The 20776-nt window shown below is 42.5% G+C and overlaps 1 protein-coding gene across 3 annotated transcripts; it reads left to right on the plus strand.

The window, feature by feature from the left end:
* Positions 1-4002: 4002 nt before the first annotated feature.
* LOC102405215 lies at positions 4003-20572 on the plus strand. Of its 3 annotated transcripts, XM_044937928.2 has the most exons (5): positions 4007-4442; positions 4527-4608; positions 8363-8514; positions 12188-12265; positions 19192-20572. In XM_044937928.2, exon 5 carries the CDS (start codon positions 19214-19216, stop codon positions 20129-20131), a length of 918 nt encoding a protein of 305 aa, XP_044793863.2. In that variant the 5' UTR covers positions 4007-4442; positions 4527-4608; positions 8363-8514; positions 12188-12265; positions 19192-19213; the 3' UTR covers positions 20132-20572. The 3 variants fall into 3 exon arrangements, with proteins under 3 accessions (XP_006047145.4, XP_044793863.2, XP_025134196.3); XM_006047083.4 differs by lacking the exon at positions 4527-4608 and having other exon boundaries at positions 4003-4442; positions 12188-12250; XM_025278411.3 differs by lacking the exon at positions 4527-4608.
* The last annotated feature ends 204 nt before the right edge of the window (positions 20573-20776 follow it).

The raw sequence follows: 20776 nt of genomic DNA on the forward strand, positions 1-20776 counted from the left end.
ATTCAATATCTTGTAATAACCTATAATAGGAAAGAATCTGAAAAAGAATATATATATTCAAAACTGAATCACTTTGCTGTACACCAGAAACTAAGAAAACATTGTAAATCAACTACACTTCAGTAAAAAAAAAAGTAGGTTTCCTCTAGCTCTCCCTTCTCCCAAAGGTAACCTGATACCCTTACCGGAGAATAACCATTATTATCAATTTGCTGTGTATCCTTCCGGATTTTTTTCTATGGGTGTTCAGTTCAGTTCAGTTCCGTTCAGTCGCTCAGTCGTGTCTGACTCTTTGCGACCCCATGAATCGCAGCGCGCCAGGCTTCCCTGTTCTATGGGTGAGAGATTGACAAATATACGTATTTTAAAAACATAGCTTATTTAAATATTTATAGGTGCAGGTGAATGAATAAAATTTACAAGGAATTTTTTTAAAATATAAGAACTTTTGTCACATGTATATTGAAAGGATTTGGAATATTTTTCCTTTTACAAGGAGAACATTATGCATTGAGATACATGTGTGAAAGTGAAAGTGTTAGTCACACAGTCCTGTCTGACTGCTAGTGACCGCATGGACTGTAAGTTGCCAGGCTCCTCTGTCCGTGGGATTTCCCAGGCAAAAATACTGGAGTGGGTTGCCATTTCCTCCTTCAGGGGATCTTCCCACCTCAGGGATTGAACCCAGATCTCCTACACTGAAGGCAGATTCTTTACCATCTGAGTCACCAGAGAAGCCCTGCTGAGATACATATTATATGTTATTATCTTAGAATCCAGTAGAAAGTCCTGGTAACCTTTAAAAAAGATAAAAATGGAAATCTAAAAAGAAATATGATGATATCATTGAATATTGGTCCATAGTAGTTATAAAATACACTGCTGCTACTGCTAAGTCGCTTCAGTCGTGTCCGACTCTGTGCAACCCCATAGGCGGCAGCCCACCAGGCTCCCCCGTCCCTGGGATTCTCCAGGCAAGAATACTGGAGTGGGTTGCCATTTCCTTCTCCAACACATGAAAGTGAAAACTGAAAGTGAAGTCGCTCAGTCGTGTCCGACTCTTAACAACCCCATGGACTGCAGCCTACCAGGCTCCTCTGTCCATGGGATTTTCCAGGCAAGAGTACTGGAGTGGGGTGCCATTGCCTTCTCCATTCATTATTAAAGATATAGTTCCAGACTCCACCAATATTCTGTTAGAATTAGACTATTCCACCTGTCATATTCTTATACCCTTTCCTCAGTTACACTTTTCTTCCACCCATTCTATCTAGGGCTGTGACTTTACATGAAAAGGAGCTGTTAAAAGAAAGTGTTTAACCACCTTGGGTAATGTAAGTTATTGAGTCAAAACAACCTGGATTAAAAATTCATAATTCCCCCCCCCCCCCGCAAATTCCAACAGTCTCATTCCCTGAACTAATGTTAACAGTTTGATATGTCATTTTCTTTATCTTCTCTTATGCTGGTGTGAGTGATTGTGTATTGTTGTTGAGTTGCTCAGTTGTGTCGAGTCTGCGACCCCATGTACCGCAGCACTGCAGGCTTCCTTGTCCTTCACCATCTCCCGGAGTTAACACAAATTCATGTGCATTGAGTCTGTGTATGTATGTATGTAAAATGGGGTCACGCATTACCATTTAGTTTAGAATATGGGTTTGACTAATAAAGACCCAATACAGTGGCTCACACCTAACAAAAGTTCATTTCTCATTTACAAAACAGTCCAGTTTTAAGTGTTAATAGTCTAGAAGATACAGACATTCCCCAGTGTCGGGGACCCTGGAGCCTCCTGGCTTGTAGTTCTGAACTTCCTAGGTATTGTACTCATCTGTAGGATTACTGTCACTTATTCACTCCAACCTAAGCAAGAAGCAAAAATCTAAGGAGAACACATTTCCCTTTCTAAAGAGAACAACCTTGAAGCTGCACGCATCTCATCAGCTCTCACGCTGTCGGCCGTACTTTAATCACAAACCACGTCTGCGAGGGAGGCAGGAAGAAGCAGTCAGGGATGGAGGGATGCAGACAGCTTCCCGGCTGCCTCCCAATGGGACAGAATCTCGGGCACCCTGAGCATCAGCGTGATCATGCCAGATCATTTTTATGAGCAGAGGCTGAGGCTGGAGGACTGCAAGTTCTCTGATTAAAGAATGACATAGAAAGGGCAGAAACAGCAAAGGGAAGGATTGATAATCGAAAATTCAAAACTTCAAAACCATCAAAAATACCATATGCAAGTGAAAAGGCACGTGGTGTGCCGTGAAAACTATTTGCAACATATATAATAGGTCAATGCTTAGTAATCTCAATATATTAATAGCTCCTACACATATGGAAGAAATAAATGCTCTAGTTGAAATGGGCAAAGGATATCAGTGACAACTCAGAAAAGGAGAAATACTGTAAGCAAATAAATATAAGGGAAAAATCCTCCAAGCTCTGTATATGGTTTTTAAAAATGCAAATTAAAACAGCAATTGATTGCCATTTATCACACAGAGTCTTTGTGTTGAAACTTTATGTATGTTGAGTGTTCTGGGCTGGGAGAAGCGAGGGAGCTTTTTTGGCATTCTCATGCTCTGTTGATTGAAATACAAATAAAATAACCTTTTGGGAGAGCCATCTGGCAATATGAATCAAAAATCTTTCAAAAAGGACAGATTCAGAAATTCTACATTAGAAACGTGTCCTGGGGAAATAACTGTGTTTTCTAATATTTAGGAGACTGAACACAGAATTGTTTCTATAACATGGAAAAACCTAGAAATGACATAAATACCTCACAATAAGGGATTAGATATTTAATTTAATATTTGCCCATACAACAGTTTACTCTGAAGCAATGAATAATTTTGTAAAAGCATATTTATCTTGAAAATGAATGATGATTATGACATATTTTTAAATAGGAAGTTATAAACAGTATGTTCAATATGGCCTCACTTTTATAAAAATATCGAGATGGATACACTTAGTTACAAGTCACAGAAAATTCAATTTAAACTGATTTCAACAAGCAAATTTATTGGTTCATCTACCTAGTGACTCCAGAAGTAAGACAGATTTGTGTGTTATCTTAACTTAGCAGCTCTGAAAGCTCTTTGAAAACCTTATTTCTTTTTCTCTCTCTTTTTTAACCTCTGAAGCATCTACTTCACCTGAGAGCTGGTTTGTCTGGTGGAGGCAAGACAGCTGCCAATAGCTCCCAGGTCTCTGAGTCCAAACCCAGAGAAGGAGTGAGTGAGTGTCTCCCCTACCTCTGCCCCACCCTTTAGCAAGAGTCCTAGGCTTCCCTCTAATTGGATCATCTTGATCACGTGATTTTCCTTGTAGTCAGGGAAGAGCTTTGTATTGATGACTTAGGTTTGGGTTAGATGCTGGTCCCTAAAACACTGTGGCAAGAGCATGAGGTGATCGTAATTTCATTTAGTCAAATCAGGATCTACATGGGGGCTGAGAGTGGGCAAATCCCAACAAAACTGTGTGAATGTTCCACGATGGTGTGGCATGGAATGGGTGTTGAGAAGCTTACACCAAGATCCACTGAAACACATAAAAATGTCTGGAAGGATATACACCGAAGTGCCAACAGAGGTTATCTTCAAGTGGCAGGAATATGAGGAATTAAAAATCTTACTTTTTAGGTCTGTCTGCATTTTTCAGTTTTGACTGCATGCATGCATGATTTGAATAAATTTTAAAAATGAAAACCCTAAATATGAGGAAAAGTTGACACATAACACTTGCGATGCAATTAATTGCTTGAGAGATTTAAAGCAGCCGTGTTGGCAAACAGGAACTATGAGTTTTCACAGTGATACCAACTGCGTTTTGCAGAAGTTTCTGTCTTTCTCTTGCCTCTGTTATGAAATTGTGGTCATTTCGAAAGGCGTAATCTGAGATCTTTGAAGGTTAGTCTGGTTTGAAACTACTGGTTCCAGTGGTTAGAATTTTTCCCTAATGTTAGGGTGGGAAATATTTTAGCTTTCTCTAGAGATATTTTCACTTGTCACCTTTAAGCACTATGAAGGGGGTCCCAATACCATATGGGGTGCAGAGCACGTGTGTCTCTTTGCAGAGGAGCCTCTGTGCACAGAAGGGGAGGAGCTGGCCCTGTTCCCCCACTTCCTTCTTGGACAGAGGGTGCTGAGTGTTCCTTCAGGAAGTGGCCACCCTAGAGAGTCCCCAGCATTCTCAGCACCCTGAATCACAGTGCGATACTGGCTGTAGGCACCACAGAAGGGGCCCCAGGTCTGAAGACTCAGGGTGTAGGGAGAAATCAAAGTGGAGTACGTGTCTGGCTTCACTTCTGTTAGATGCTGGGTATCGGGAGTTCTTCCTACAATTCATGAAGAAACTCCTGCTGCTCTTCCATGTACTTTATCCTAGAAAAGAGAACTTGTTCCACTGGCAGAAAAGACTTCCACTGGTGAAAGAAGGTAAGGAAATCTGATGGCAGCCTGGGTGTCCCATGACTCACTTCTATTTCTGCTTGAAATTGATTCTCGGCTCTGCATTTTCAGAAACTTGATTTTATCTGATCCTGCACTTCCAAAATTATTCTCACTGCGATGGGAAGAAACGAACTGGCAATTCTGTGTCATGGTGAGAGCTGTACTTACCAAAAGGATCAAAATGCTCCCGTTTGAGAGGTCAAGGCACTCTGGTCTCAGTCGGAAAATATATGTGGGAGAGGAAATGAGGCCAGAGGGTGGATATTGGGTGGTCTGAAGGGAACATTCTGTTTCTCCTGGTAATGTCATCCACTCCCTCCCACAGGAATGGATTAACTAAGTGCCACTCGGGGAGGAGCCTTGTTTGCCTTGTTCAGTATTGTAAGCGCAGCATCTAGCATGATCAGAAGTTCTCCACACATCCATGATGAATGAACGGAAGGCCAGCTAGTTGAGTGGATGAATCCTTATTAATTTCTAGGGGTGCTGCCTATGAGAATTTTCCCTGATGCTTCTGGGAAGATTAGACTCCCTCCTCTGGGTTTCCATAACACTTTGAATTAAACCTCTTAACTCATAGTATTAAAACCATTTGCTTACATATCTGTTTTCCTTAAATGACTGTGCACTCCACAAACATAGGGATTCTGTCTTATTTTTCTTTTTTCTTAAGTGGCATATTGTTTTATTTTAAAATTAATTTTATTTACTTGTTTACTATTTTTAGTTGCAATGGGTCTTTATGGCTGCACTCGGGCTTTCTCTAGTTGCGCTGAGCGGGGGCTACTTTTCCTTGTGGTACACAGGCTTCTCATTGCAGTGGCTTCTTTTTTTGCAGAGCACGGGCTCTAGGCACATGGGCTTCAGTTGTTGAGGCTCACAGGCCCTAGAGTACAGTCTCAGAAGTTGTGGCTCACAAGCCTAATTGCCCTGCAATTCTGACTTATTTTTCCAGATGGCTAACTATAAACATTTTACATAGTACTCTGGCACATGGTAGACATTCATTGAATACAATGATAATACTGTGGCAGCCTTGTGAATATCTCAGCTTGTGGGAGGTACTTGTTGAGTGGATCAGGATATTACAGTAATCAAGGCCCTTTTGCTTCTTTGGTGTTGGCCTTTGCTTTTTTCTGCTTCCCAGGGAACAAGTTTCTTTCTTCTTCTTCTTTTTCAAAAATATTTATTTTTATTCATTTGGTTACTCCAGGTCTCAGCTGTGGCATGCAACTCTTAGTTGTGGTGTATGGAATCTAGTTCCTCAACCAGGAATCAAACCCGGTCACCCTGCATTGGGAGCACAGAGTCTTAGCTACTGGATCACCAGGGAAGCCCCAGGAATCCTTTTACCTTCAGCTGTTATTAGAGTATCCTCTCTGCTGAGGATACTGTAATACACCGAACGGTTTCCATGGTTTACGTTATCTATTTCAGCTGTTATTACAATATCCTGTCTGCTGAACCCACAAATATGCTGAATGGTTTCCATGGTTTACGTTGCCAGGATCAAATTAGTCACCTCCTGATGTTATGCAAAGAGACACTTTAATCTTATCAGCAAGCCATCTCTGTGTCTTAGAGTTTCCACAGTTTGTTGTGATCCACACAGTCAAAGGCTTTGGCGTAGTCAATAAAGCAGAAGTAGATGTTTTCCTGGAACTCTCTCACTTTTTTGACGATCCAATGGATGTTGGCTATTTGATCTCTGGTTCCCATGCCTTTTCTAAATCCAGCTTGAACATATGGAAGTTCACAGTTCACATACTGTTGAAGCCTGGCTTGGAGAATTTTGAGCATTACTTTGCTAGCGTGTGAGATGAGTGCAATTGTGTGGTAGTTTGAGCATTCTTTGGCATTGCCTTTCTTTGGGATTGGAAAGAAAACTGACCTTTTCCAGTCCTGTGGCCACTGCTGAGTTTTCCAAATTTGCTGGCATATTGAATACAACACTTCCACAGCATCATCTTTTAGGATTTGAAATAGCTCAACTGGAATTCCATCACCTCCACTAGCTTTGTTCGTAGTGATGCTTCCTAAGGTCCACTTGACTTAGCATTCTAGGATGTCTGGTTCTAGGTGACTGATCATACCATCGTTGTTATCTGGGTCATGACGATCTTTTTTGTAAAGTTGTTCTGTGTATTCTTGCCACCTCTTCTTAATATCTTCTACTTCTGTTAGGTCCCTACCATTTCTGTCCTTTATTGAGCCCATCTTTGCATGAAATTTTCCCTTGGTATCTATAATTTTCTTGAAGAGATCTCTAGTCTTTCCCATTCTATTGGTTTCCTCTATTTCTTTGCATTGATCCCCAAGGAAGGCTTTCTTCTATCTCCTTGCTATTCTTTGGAACTCTGCATTCAAATGGGTGTATCTTTGCTTTTCTCCTTTGCCTTTAGCTTCTCTTCTTTACTCATCTATTTGTAAGTCATTTTGGCTCATCTCTATTATCACCTACGATCCTCTGATCTGGAGACTGCACTTCCTCCTGTAGGTACATTTGCCTTCTGACCAGGTCACATTTCCCTGGGGACCAGGTGGGGATTTACATGGCATCACTGATAACTCTAAAAAAAGCAAGTGGTCACATGTGGGCATCAGTCTTCATCCAGAAATAATATTCATTGTTCTGAGACCAGAAATCTAGAAAGTCAAGACCTAAACTGAGTGGCAGATACACATTTGTGAGCGGGGCAGGCTGACAGTCTGAAACAAGGTAAATACTCAAGTAGGGTAAAACTGGCAATAACCAGGAAATGGTGATCATGAGCCTGATGCTCTGGCAGAGTTTGCTACAGCAGCATGTGTGCACAAGGACCCGATGGATAGGTTCCTGGAGCCCATGGATATGGCTAGTTTAAGTGGTCGAGGAGGTGGGGAAAGGGAAGGTTGGAAATTTAGTTATCTTGGAAGGTTCTTTGAGTGCTGGTGCAAGGCTGACTAGACCAGAGTGACACAGCTGTGCATTTATTGGGAAGAACCAGTTGTATATATTCATCTCAGCCACTGTATTCTTATTTAAGGCCTCCCCACCCCCACCACCCCGCCTCACCTGCCAGGGCTTCCCTGGTAGCTCAGCTGGTAAAGAATCCACCTGCAATGTGGGAGACCTGGGTTTGATCCCCGGGTTGGGAAGATCCCCTGGAGAAGGGAATGGCTTCCCACTCCAGTGTTCTGGCCTGGAGAATCCCATATAGAATTTATGGGGTTGCAAAGAGTCAGACACAACTGAGCGACTTACACTTTCACCTCACCTGCCAGAAGGCCTTGCATCCTGCACTTGTATTCATCCAGGTGTGTTGCACATGGAGAATCCCTGTGATGACTGTTCCTTGTTCCTTGAGGAGGTAGCTTCTCCGTGTCAGCATCCTGAAGGTTTGGAAACCCTCTTAGTTAAAGCTGGCCAGTATCTAGATCTAGCTAACTGTGCCCTTCATGTGTCTCCTAAACCAGGTACTTTCCTGACTGATTCTTCCTCTGTATCATCTGTAAGTTTGTCTTTATCAGGTTTGCCCTCACCTCCTGTCCACAGTGCCAGCCTGTTTTTTTGTTTTGTTTTGTTTTTGAGCAGTTGTAGTTTCCTAGAGGCCTTCTTTGGGCTTCCCAGGTGGCACTAGTGATAAAGACCCACCTACCAATGCAGGAGATGCAGGAGACATGGGTTTGATCCCTGGGTTGGGAAGATCCCCTGAAGGAGAGCATGGCATGGCAACACACTCCAATATCCTTGCCTGGAGAATTCCACAGACAGAGGAGCCTGGCAGGCTACGATCCATAGGGTTGCAAAGAGTTGGACATGACTGAAGCGACTTAGCATGCATGCACAGATTGAAGGATTCTTTACAAGTTTCTGTTTTCCTCAAACAGGGTTGTTAAAGGTTTGATGCCCTTACTTTTTCTAGGAGGTTTTCCCTGCTAGCCTCATGTCTGTACTGCCGGGGATTCATCTCAACATCTCCCACCCTGATTTTTCATGCAAGAGAAGAAAGAATACCTTCTCTAGAACCTCCGTTTGGGAAAAAGAGAAAGGAACTCACCTGTCTTTATTTTAAAGGTTTGTGGTTTCATATATATTCTTCAAAGTAAAATATTTGAAACTTGTCCATGTTTTGGTCACCTTTCTCATAAATGATTCCAAGTTCTCAGAACAGGGAAACAGTTAAGACATTCCATGAATTTTCACTTTCAATTTTTAGATTTGTTTAAAATCTTATAGTTAATACATTTTTCAGGTCTAGAGAGTTGATTTTGAGTGACATGTATAATATGAATGGCGCAAAGATATCTGATAAAGATAAGAATACTGGGACTTCTCTCCTGGTCCAGTAGTTAAGGCTCCAAGCTTCCACTGCAGAGGGCATGGGTTCAGTCCCTGATCAGGGAAGTAAGATCTCACATGCCTTAAATAATTTTTTTTTTTTAAATAAGAACTATTTTAACACAGCACTGTTTATTATATGTAGATTTCAAAGCCTAAGGAGTTCTTTTTCCATAAACCCCATCACACCATACAAAAAAAGCTTAGTAAGACTAGCTAAAATTCAATTGTACTTTAAGTTGGGGTAAAGAAATCCAATCTGACAGAAAGTTTACGATCATCCCCAAGGCTGAATTAGAGAGAGAAAACCAAAGCATTTCATGAAAGCTGCTGATTGCAACTTTGCCAAGATTGTACTGATAAAACATCTAGCTCACTGCTAAAGCCAGGTGTGGTCGTCTGAGACAGGAGTGTGTTAATTGCTTAGGATGGGGCAATTATCATAACTGTGCAAAGAAAGGAAACCATAGACTGTGGAGTGGAGGACTGCCTGCTCGCAAACACAAAATTCACCATTGTGGCTGTTGTATGTTATTTTATAAGCTTTAATAATGTTAAAGCCATATACAGGTAAGTTAACTTGCAACTAGCTTAATAATTGCAACAACGTAACAATAAAATCACCACAATATTGTAAAGTAATTAGCCTCCAATTAAAGTAAATAAATTAGTTAAAAAAATTAAAAAGATAGCTTTAGCATATTTCAAAAGTAAATGCCGCAAGGTGAACTTTTGTTATTAATAGAACCTGATAGACCAAGGACAAAAATCCTTTCAGATGCTGAGAAGTAGTATTGAGAATCATTTTCTCAGCAGTATTTAGATTGCTGCTTGCTTTTTGTGGTTTATAGACATCGTATTGACCTTTGGCATCCAGAGAAACAGGCAGGAAAGGAGAAAGGCCAGTTATTTACTACCTGCCAGAAGATTCAGGATTGTGTAAACGCCCTAATCCCAGAGCCTGGCCTGTGTTAGTTTCTGAATATCTGCAGCTCTTGATCTATGCGCATAGGCAATTGGTATTCACCAACCTATTGAGTAACTTTTTTTTTTTTTGTACAGTTCTTCTGTGTATTCTTGCCATCTCTTCTTAATATCTTCTGCCTCTGTTAGGTCCATACCATTTCTGTCCTTTATCGAGCTCATCTTTGCATGAAATGTTCCTTTGGTATCTCTGATTTTCTGGAAGAGATCCCTAGTCTTACCCATTCTGTTGTTTTCCTCTATTTCTTTGCATTGATCGCTGAAGAAGGCTTTCTTATCTCTTCTTGCTATTCTTTGGAACTCTGCATTCAGATGTTTATATCTTTCCTTTTCACCTTTGCTTTTCGCTTCTCTTTCTCTTTTTTCACAGCTATTTGTAAGGGCCAGATAATCACGATGGTGTGATCACTGACCTAGAGCCAGACATCCTGGAATGTGAAGTCAAGTGGGCCTTAGAAAGTATCACTACAAACAAAGCTAGTGGAGGTGATGGAATTCCAGTTGAGCTATTCCAAATCCTGAAAGATGATGCTGTGAAAGTGCTGCACTCAATATGCCAGCAAATTTGGAAGACTCAGCAGTGGCCACAGGACTGGAAAAGATCAGTTTTCATTCCAATTCCAAAGAAAGGCAATGCCAAAGAATGCTCAAACTACCGCACAATTGCACTCATCTCACACGCTAGTAAAGTAATGCTCAAAATTCTCCAAGCCAGGCTTCAGCAATATGTGAACCGTGAACTTCCTGATGTTCAAGCTGGTTTTAGAAAAGGCAGAGGAACCAGAGATCAAATTGCCAACATCCGCTGGATTATGGAAAAAGCAAGAGAGTTCCAGAAAAACATCTATTTCTGCTTTATTGACTATGCCAAAGCCTTTGACTATGTGGATCACAATAAACTATGGAAAATTCTTCAAGAGATGGGAATACCAGAACACCCGATCTGCCTCTTGAGAAATTTGTATGCAGGTCAGGAAGCAACAGTTAGAACTGGACATGGAACAATAGACTGGTTCCAAATAGGAAAAGGAGTTCATCAAGGCTGGAATCAAGATTGCCAGGAGAAATATCAATAACCTCAGATATGCAGATGACACCACCCTTATGGCAGAAAGTTAAGAGGAACTCAAAAGCCTCTTGATGAAGGTGAAAGTGGAGAGTGAAAACCTTGGCTTAAAGCTCAACATTCAGAAATGAAGATCATGGCATCCGGTCCCACCACTTCATGGGAAATAGATGGGGAAACAGGGGAAACAGTGTCAGACTTTATTTTTCTGGGCTCCAAAATCACCACAGATGGTGACTGCAGCCAGGAAATTAAAAGACGCTTACTCCTTGGAAGGAAAGTTATGACCAACCTAGATAGCATATTGAAAAGCAGAGACATTACTTTGCCAACAAAGGTCTGTCTAGTCAAGGCTATGGTTTTTCCTGTGTTCATGTATGGATGTGAGAGTTGGACTGTGAAGAAGGCTGAGCGCCGAAGAATTGATGCTTTTGAACTGTGGTGTTGGAGAAGACTCTTGAGAGTCCCTTGGACTGCAAGGAGATCCAACCAGTCATTCTGAAGGAGATCAGCCCTGGGAATTTCTTTGGAAGGAATGATGCTAAAGCTGAAACTCCAGTACTTTGGCCACCTCATGCGAAGAGTTGACTCATTGGAAAAGACTCTGATGCTGGGGGGGATTGGGGGTGGGAATTTCTTTGGAAGGAATGATGCTAAAGCTGAAACTCCAGTACTTTGGCCACCTCATGCGAAGAGTTGACTCATTGGAAAAGACTCTGATGCTGGGGGGGATTGGGGGCAGGAGGAGAAGCGGATGACAGAGGATGAGATGGCTGGATGGCATCACTGACTCGATGGACGTGAGTCTGAGTGAACTCCGGGAGTTGGTGATGGACAGGGAGGCCTGGCGTGCTGCGATTCATGGGGTCGCAGAGAGTCGGACAGGACTGAGCGACTGATCTGATCTGATCTGATTGAGTAACTGTTCATCTCTACCAGTTTTGTTCCTTGGCTAGTCCCATGTCAATGCAGAGAGCTCCATCCAAGTAGAATTGAATGCCTGTTTTATTTTAACCAGTGTACCTTAATTTCATATACACTCAGTACTTAAGTTTCTATGATTTATGAAAATGCTATTTTCATATGATACCATTATAGTTAGCATTGCATAATCTTTTTCTGAAATTCTGGAATGACCCCCATGCTTTATTTCTGTTTTCATAGTACATAGATATACATAGTACAATGAGATCTGTCATTAATTTGTGTCCTCTTTTTTCAAACAGATATCATCATTACTGTAATAAGTTGGATCACACACATCTATCAATGTCTAAGTTATAAAATGAAAGAGCTTCATCACCATTTTTATGAGCAACCTTCTTTCCAATACTTCTTGAATATTTATTTATATTCCAGGTCTGGAGATTTGTTTCAACCTGCCCTTGTGAATGGGCTGCCTGGTGTTTCAAAAATCTCAAGGTATTCAATAAAGACGTGAGTGCAAACTTTTTTTTATTATTATTTAAGTACAGTAGATTTACAATTATGTGTTAGTTCCAGGTGACCAGCAAAGTGATTCATGTATGTATATGTATATGTGTTTGTGTGTGTATACCTTTTCAAGTTTTTTTTCCATTATAGTCTATTATAAGAGATTGAATATAGTTCCCTGTGCTATACACTAGGTCCTTGTGCCTTATCTATTTTATATATAGCAGTGTGTATCTGTTAATCCCAAACGCCTAATTTATCTCCTTCCTTTGCTCTCCCCTTGGGTAACCACAAGTTTGTTTCCTATGTCTGTGAATCTGTTTATGTTTTATAAATAAGTTCATTTGTATCATTTCTTTTTATATTCTATGTAGAAGGAATATCATATGATATTTGTTTTTCTCTGCCTTACTTCACTTAATATGATAATCTCTAGGTCCACCCATGTTGCCATAAATGGCAGTATTTCATTATTTTTTTATGGATGAGTAATATTCCCTTGTAGATATATACCACATCTTCTTTATCCATTCATCTGTCACTGGACATTAGGTTGCATCCTTGTCTAGGCTATTGTAAATAGTGCTTCAGTGAACACTGGATACATGGATTAATATTATTTTGAATTATAGTAAGTATTTTCCAGATATATGTTCAGGAGTGGGATTTCTGGATCATATGGCAACTCTAGATTTTTAAGGGACCTCCATAGTGTTCTCCCTGGAGAAGGAAATGGCAACCCACTCCAGTACTCTTGCCTAGAGACTTCCGAGGACAGAGGAGCCTGATGGGCTGCTGTCCGTGGGGTCGCACAGAGTCAGACACGACTGAAGCAACTTAGCATGCATGCATGCATGCATGCATGCATTGGAGAAGGAAATGGCAACCCACTCCGGTATTCTTGCCTGGAGAATCCCAGGGACAGAGGACCCTGGTGGGCTGCCATCTATAGGGTCGCACAGAGTCAGACACGACTGAAGTGACTTAGCAGCAGCAGCAGCAACAGCATAGTGTTCTCCAGGCTTCCCTCATAGCTCAGTTGGTAAAGAATCCACCTGCAACACAGGAGACCCAGGTTTGATTCCTGGGTCGGGAAGAGTCCCCGGAGAAGGAAATGGCAATCCACTCCAGTATTCTTGCCTGGAGAATCCCATGGACAGAGGAGCCTGGTGGGCTACAGTCCATGGGATTGCAAGAGTCAGACACGGCTTAGCGACTAATCCAGCACCATACTGTTCTCCATAGTGTCTGCACCAGTTTGCAGCCCTTTTCTTCACATCCTTTCCAGCATTTGTTATGTGTAGACTTTTTGATGATGGCTGTTCTGACCTGTGTGAGGCAAATAATTATGGTTTTGATTTGCATTTCTTTAATAATTAGTTATGCTGAGCATCTTTTCACATACCTGTTGACCATCCGTGCATCTTTGAAAAAAATGTCTGTTTAGTTCTTCTGCTCATTTTTGATTGGCTTGTTTGTTTATTTTATACTGAGCTGTATGATCTGTTTGTATATTTTGGAAATTAAGCCCTTATCTGTCACATGGTTTGCAAATATTTTCTCCCAGTTCATAGGTTGTCTTTTTATTTTATTTATGGTTTTCTCTGCTGGCAAATGCATATAAGTTTGATTGTGTCATTAGTTTATTATTTTTTTAAAAATTTGGAGGGTAGGCTTGTGAAGTGTGGTTTGTAGGATCTTAATTCCCTTACCAGGGATCATCTCATGCCCTCTGCTGTGGAAGTTTGGAGTCCTAAGCATTGGATCCCCATGAAATTCCCTCATTTATTTTTGCTTTTATTTCTTTTGAGCAGCCTAAGAAAGTATCGCTATGACTCTTCTAGAGGTTTTATGGTGTCATTACTTATATTTAAGTCTGCAAGCCATCTTATGTATGGTGTGAAGGAGTTTTCTACTTTCATTGATTTACACGCAGCGGTTCAGCTTTCCCAGTCACTTGCCCCCAAAACTGTCTTTTCTCTTGCCTCCTTTGTCAAAGATTAATTGTCAGTAGGTGTGTGGTGCATGTCATTTTTTAGGAAGTGTTTTTGAGCCTTAAGGAAAGGTCATGTTTTTATTAAAACAAGGTCGCTAGATTAAGGAATCTTAGCAGTGCTTAGAAGAATGTCTGTAGATCAAAGTTTTAATCAGAAAAAAATTGGGGAAGGAAGCCAGAGGATTTCCTTTTTTATCCAAAAAAAAAGCTGGGGAGGGGGCAGGTTAACAAAAGTTAACTGCGTGGGAAAGCACTCACTAGAAAAATATGTGATTCTCCTGTCTTTAGAAGTCACAAGATATACCTTCATGGCTTTGTGATTTCACACAGTTCCCCATGTCACCTCTGGGAGCCATTACCAGATGGTGGACACTCACAGCTAATACTAAGTGTTTATTCTTGATGTTAAGCTCCCGGTGTTCAGTAAATACAGGCTCCCTCCCTTCCTTCCTGCCTACTTGGAGAAGAAAAACAGAGGCGATCACACAAGCTTCACAGACTGAAGTGATTTTTAAAGCACCAAAGAAGTAAGGCTGCAATTAGAGCAAAGGGGAAGACATGTTTAAAGAGAAGGTTGTAGGTTTATTGTGGGAAAGGAGGTCTCATCATTTGGGAAGGTTTTGGGGGCCATTCTGGAAGCATTCACTTTTTCTCATTGGCCTTCTGTCAGCAGCCATTAGCTGCTGAGATCATTTCTGAAGTTTGTTTTCAGCTAAATGAGGCCTTCTCCTTGGCAATAAGTCTGACACTGGCCCTAGTCTTGGCAGACGCTGCCTGACTGACAGTGGGCACCCAGGAAGGAAAGCCTGTCTCCTGCTCAGAGAGCGGAGACTTTTCCTCCTTCAGAAATTCCCAGGTGCAGGTTCTGGGTTGGGCGGGGAGGGGAGTCTAGCTGGATCCTAGAGAAGCTGTCCTCAGCTTCCTGAAAGTAAGTTAAGTTCTGGCTTCTTGATGCCACCATTCCCTGCATTATGGAGGAAAACCACAGACAGGCAGAGGAGTGGGAGAGCTCTCTGATGGATACAAGGGAGGGTTTCAGGTACCCTGATAGGGGACTGTGGGCCCAGGGAAGCGGGAGGTGGCCAACGGGAAGTGGGGTGTCCTGTGTGATCGGTTGTTATTGTTGTCGTTTATAGTTATGCAGTCATGTCTGACTTTGTGACCCCATGGACTGTAGCCCGCCAAGCTCCTCTGTCCATGAGATTTCTCAGGCAAGGATACTGAAGTGGATTGCCATTTCCTAGTTCAGGGGATCTTCCCAACCTGGGGATTGAACCCACTTCTCCTGCAGTGGCAGGCAGATTCTTTACTACTGAGCTACCAGGGAAGCCCCCTGTAATCAGTTAGGGGTGCATATTTGACTTCTGCTTGGTCCTAAGTTGGAAGCAGGGACAAAAATTAGAGAAGTTGGCAGCCGTTAACCAAGTCTGGCTGTTTGGATTTCATATAAATTGCTGGTTGGCTTCCTTCATTGTTGGCAACAACCATCCAACTTCCCCCAAGTCTGACGTGCCACAGGCAGACTGCCTTCCCAGGCCAGTTACTCTAGATAAGGGCTCGGTTTGGGGGCAGGGTGCTGCAGGTTATAGGTGAGAGCTGTGTTTTTATATATGGTCTGGCTACATCCGTTTGTGGATTCAGTCTCTTGCTGAGGGCGGCATGTTGCCCTCAGGGGTTGGTCCTAAGCAGGGCTTTTAGGACAAGACCCAGGTGCTTCTCTGGGCCTGTATGGACCCACTCCAGCCCTCGCACACATCTGTTTCCTATAGGATTTGCGCAGGGAGTGGGTGACAGCTGATTCTTATTTTTTTTTTTTTTTTCAGGACAGTTGTGGACATAACATAAATCTTTGCTGAAGTCTCTTAGCTTCAGTGTCTTATTTCAAAACTGAAGCCAAAGTAGCATTTTGGGCTAGAAGGAAATTTTGAAACTCCAGAAGGAAAAGACTTTAAGAACTGTCATTAAATGGAGGTTGTATGTAGAGATGAGGGCTGATTATATGGGTTTGGTAGCTGTGGGTTCTTGATATGCAAATATACCTCCGAGAATGAAATATGAATCTGGAGACTGGGAGATTCTTTCTGGCTGCATGATCCTGAATAAATTGCTGATCTTCTTGAAGTCTCATAATAAATTAAAGCCAATATTATTGCCCTAGCTGATTTTGCAGAGTTGCAGCCTTCCTGGAGATTTCATGTGTTTAAAAGAGTATTTGAAGCTCTTTGCTATGGTTGTACTGTCTTCATTGAGCACATTTCTGCCTTGCAAGCTGCCTGCTCTGCAGAGTGAGTGAGCATTAGTGAGTGTTAGTCGCTCAGTCATGTCCAACTCTTTGCAACTCCATGGACTGTAGACTGCCAAGTTCGTGGGAATTCTCTAGGCAGGAATACTGGAGTGGGTTGCTATTTCCTTCTCCAGGGGATCTTCCTAACCCAGGGATCAAACCCAGGTCTCTTTCATTGCAGACTTATTCTTTGCTGTCTGAACCACGAGGGAAGCCCCCTGCTCAGCAGTTCAGTTCAGTTCAGTCACTCAGTCAGGTCCGACTCTTTGCGACCCCATGAACTGCAGCATGCCAGGCCTCCCTGTTCATCACCAACTCTTGGAGTTTACCCAAACTCATGTCTATTGAATCAGTGATGCCATCCAACCATCTCATCCTCTGTCGTCCCCTTCTTCTCCTGCCCTCAATCTTTCCCAGCATCAGGGTCTTTTCAAATGAGTCAGCTCTTTGCATCAGCTGGCCAAAGTATTTGAGTTTCAGCTTCAACATCAGTCCCTCCAATGAACCCCCAGGACTGATCTCCTTTAGGATGGACTGGTTGGAGCTCCTTGCAGTCCAAGGGACTCTCAAGAGTCTTCTCCAACACCATAGTTCAAAAGCATCAATTCTTCTGTGCTCAGCCTTCTTTATAGTTCAACTCTCACATCCATACATGACTACTGGAAAAACCATAGCCTTGACTAGACAGACCTTTGTTGGTAAAGTAATATCTCTGCTTTTTCATATGCTGTCTAGGTTGGTCATAACTTTCCTTCCAAGGAGTAAGTGTCTTTTAATTTCATGGCTGCAGTCACCATCCGCAGTGATTTTGGAGCCCCAAAAAATAAAGTCAGCCACTGTTTCCACTGTTTCCCCATCTATTTTCCATAAAGTGATGGGACCAGATGCCATGATCTTAGTTTTCTGAATGTTGAGCTTTAAGCCAACTTTTTGACTCTCTTCTTTCACTTTCATCAAGAGGCTGTTTAGAGTTCCTTTCAAATACCTCTCTGTAAGCAGAAGTGGGCATATCTTATTAGCTTCCAACTTGGGGCAAGTGCTGCTCTTAATTTTAATCATGCAAGCCTCCTTAAAGCCTACAAAATGAATCTGAACTCTTAGAATGGTATCAAGGCCCTTCAAATCTAGTCCTGGCTTTAGTCTGTCCGTAGTCCTCTCAGCAAGCCTTCACTCTCCCTAAAGGGATCAGAGGTTGGGTCTCAGGTCTTGGGAGGGGGCCTGGCAAGGCAAGGCAGGCCTGTCCTAGAGATCCAGGGTTTCTATTCAGGTTAATGAGATGGGGAATAAGATGAGAATGTTCTAGGGGTAGAGGTGGGGCAGTCTTGTTCTCAAGAATAAGGTACAAGCCCAGATACTCCAGGGCCCTTGAGGATGTGCATGAGGTTGACTCTGTGTCTGTAGAGAGAAAGGATGCAGAGCTTGGTGATGCTGCCTGGCTGTGATTTAAGGAACCCAGGACCAGAGAAGTAATGTGAGTTCCGCATCCAAAGTCATATTCCTCACTGGCGGCAAATCTAGGCTTAGAGCTCAGTTCATGTGATTTCCCCAGGCTAGGGGTAGAGTGTTCCCTCTCCGGGGTCTTCACACAGTCACTATGGGGGCTCTCCATTTCTCTGGTGGTGCTCTGTGTGCTCTGGGAGCAAGGGATTAAGGAGGAGGCATTTAATGCAGGCAGGTGTGCATTTTCCAGTTTATAACTGACAGGTTCTAGGGTAAGATTTTGATGGAAAAATCTGCAGCTAAAAGAAAGCCTGACAATGACCATTGCAATTTCCAGTCCTCTCTGAAGAACTGGAGAATCCAAAGAATAAAAGCCTGGAGTTCAACAGTGTGACAAGGGCACAGAAATCCATCAGAACAGGGCAAATTTTCCACAAACGATGACAACACAGTATGTATGAAAAAACTTATGCCTTCAGTAAGGGATTTCATGAGGCGCTTCAGCATTGGCAATTCTCAGGAAGTCGCCTAGCTGTGACTTGCCATTATCTCTGTTGTGACTTGCCCTTTAGGAAACCTCTAGCATTTACTGTGCCTTTTCAGGGTCCATTTTATATATTTTGCTCTCTAGGAGCCAGAGTAAAGGAACAGGAACCTATTTAAGCTAGCTCAAATAATCCAGGGGGGTGTGATATTTTTAGAACCCAAGGCAGAAAATGCAAGACATCTTAGTGGAATCAGAAACCCAGGTTGCTCTCTGTCTTGCAAGGGCTTTTGTGGTTCCACGTTGCTCCTCTCCAACCTCTCTCTGTCTCTCTCTTCCTCTTGTCTACACTCCAACATGAGTGACAGGTCAATTACACGACATCACACTCGGACTACATTCTCTGAGAATCCTTGGGTTGGATTTTTAAGAGACAGACTCTGATGGACTCAGCACGGTCTGCAGAACAACTTTCCCCGAGACAGATACTCCCTCACTCCCAGTCCAATCAACTTTGATGGAGGAGAGGGAGGTCTGGAGGAAGTGAGACAGCAGATGACTTCTCTCCTTTCTTTGGTCCATGTCAATACTCTTGAAAGTTGTCATCGCCTATAGTGAAAAATGGGCAGCCTGTTCCTTGGGACTGTATGCAAGGTCAGAGAGTCAGAAAACCACGCGAGAAACTTTAACACAGATTCATTCTTTCTTATTCTTTTCTCCTGCAGGAACCAGGTTGCCCTGAAGACCATGAACGTGTCTTCTGAGCACTGCAACATGTCAGATTGGCTGAGGCTGGAAGCAACCGTGAAGGCCTCCGTGTACGTGGTGGCTTTCTCCTTCGCCACGCTCATCACGGTCATCATTATCACCATCATATTACAGAATTCAAAACTGAGGAAAGAGGTTCGATACATCCTCCTCTGTCACCACCTGTTGTGCATCTCCTCCTACTGTGGCCTGGGGGTGGTTTTCCAAGGGATGCGAGCCTTCCTGGCCAACAGCCCTGTCCTGGTGTGCTGGGTGGTGTTTGGGGCACAGCTGAGTGTTGGAGAAGGGATCCTCTTCACTCTGGCCTTGATGGCTACCCACACGTACCTGGTGATCTGCTGGCCCTTGACCTCTGTGTCCTTTGTAGATTCCATTAAGTATAAGATTCTGGCTGGGACTTGGCTCATTATTATACTGAAGAATGCTTGCCTCTTCCTCATAGAGGGCACTGGCCCTACTCAGATTGCTCTTTTAAAATCTGAACCCCTTTGCCCAGTGGTCTTGAATGGCATTCCTGCCAGAGCCATTGGCATGGTTTTCCTTTTCCTTCTTCTGTCCATCATTCTTGTAAGTTACTCCCTGATATACAAAGAAGGGAAACGGGCTGGCCATTTTAACAGGTCAAATATCAAAGCAAGGAAAACAGTCCTTATTCATTTAGTGCAGTTGGGCTTGCATGTAATACCAACTCTGTTATTCATTGGTTTGGGAAAGATGTGTGGAGTGTTTTTCTTTGCTTTAAATCTGGTGCTTTTTGGGGTCTTTGCCTTTGCCCAGTGTTTTAACCCCCTGATCTATGGGCTCTGGAATAGAGAGTTGCAAAGCAGATTATACCGCTGGATGTGCTGTCAACTGTGGTGTGGTCACTGTGGTGTGACCAGCAGAGTGTCAGTTTAAATAAAAATTCAGCCGTTTTGAACCAATAATGCTAGTCCTAATGGACCACCAGCTAGGGTTGAGCATTTGCTGTTCTCTCAACCTAAAATTGATGCCTTGATTTGATTTTGAGAGTAATATGAGTAAATCAAAGTTATCCATCTGACTTACAAACTTTGACTACTGTGTCCACTGAGTTGGACTCAGAGAAATCATTTTATGTCTTTAGTTCTATACTCAGATTAGCATTTTGGGTAGCATGCCTCGTTATGTTTCAGGAGTTGAGCAGTTTTTTTGTGAATGCACTTGTTTTTAGAAACTAAGAAGCAGACCATGGTTGATAGGGAGAGAAGTTTGGCTGTTCCACTCATATTAAGTAGGGGCAGGTTTGGCTACGTGTGATAACAAGTCAGCAACAAAATGAGAGTGACTTTAAAAAGTTGAGGTTGATTTTTTTCTAATGTAAAAGAAATCTGGAGCCACACAATCCAGGCCTATGTGGTAACTCTGTAGGCCACAGAGATGATCCCCTTCTCCTCTGCCATGATTAGTGTACTACCTCGTGACCCAGGATGGCTGTCAGTGCTCCTGTCATCACATTTACACTCCAGTCAACAGGAAGGAGGAAGGGGCAAAGAAGTCTCTGTACCTTCCTTCTAAAGACAC

The sequence above is a fragment of the Bubalus bubalis genome, chromosome 2, assembly GCF_019923935.1.
Source record: "Bubalus bubalis isolate 160015118507 breed Murrah chromosome 2, NDDB_SH_1, whole genome shotgun sequence".
In the NCBI taxonomy this organism is placed as follows: Eukaryota; Metazoa; Chordata; class Mammalia; order Artiodactyla; family Bovidae; genus Bubalus; species Bubalus bubalis.

Coding starts and splice junctions, on each gene's coding strand:
- LOC102405215 (XM_006047083.4), top strand. CDS start 19,214: ATGAACGTGTCTTCTGAGCACTGCAACATGTCAGATTGGCTGAGGCTG.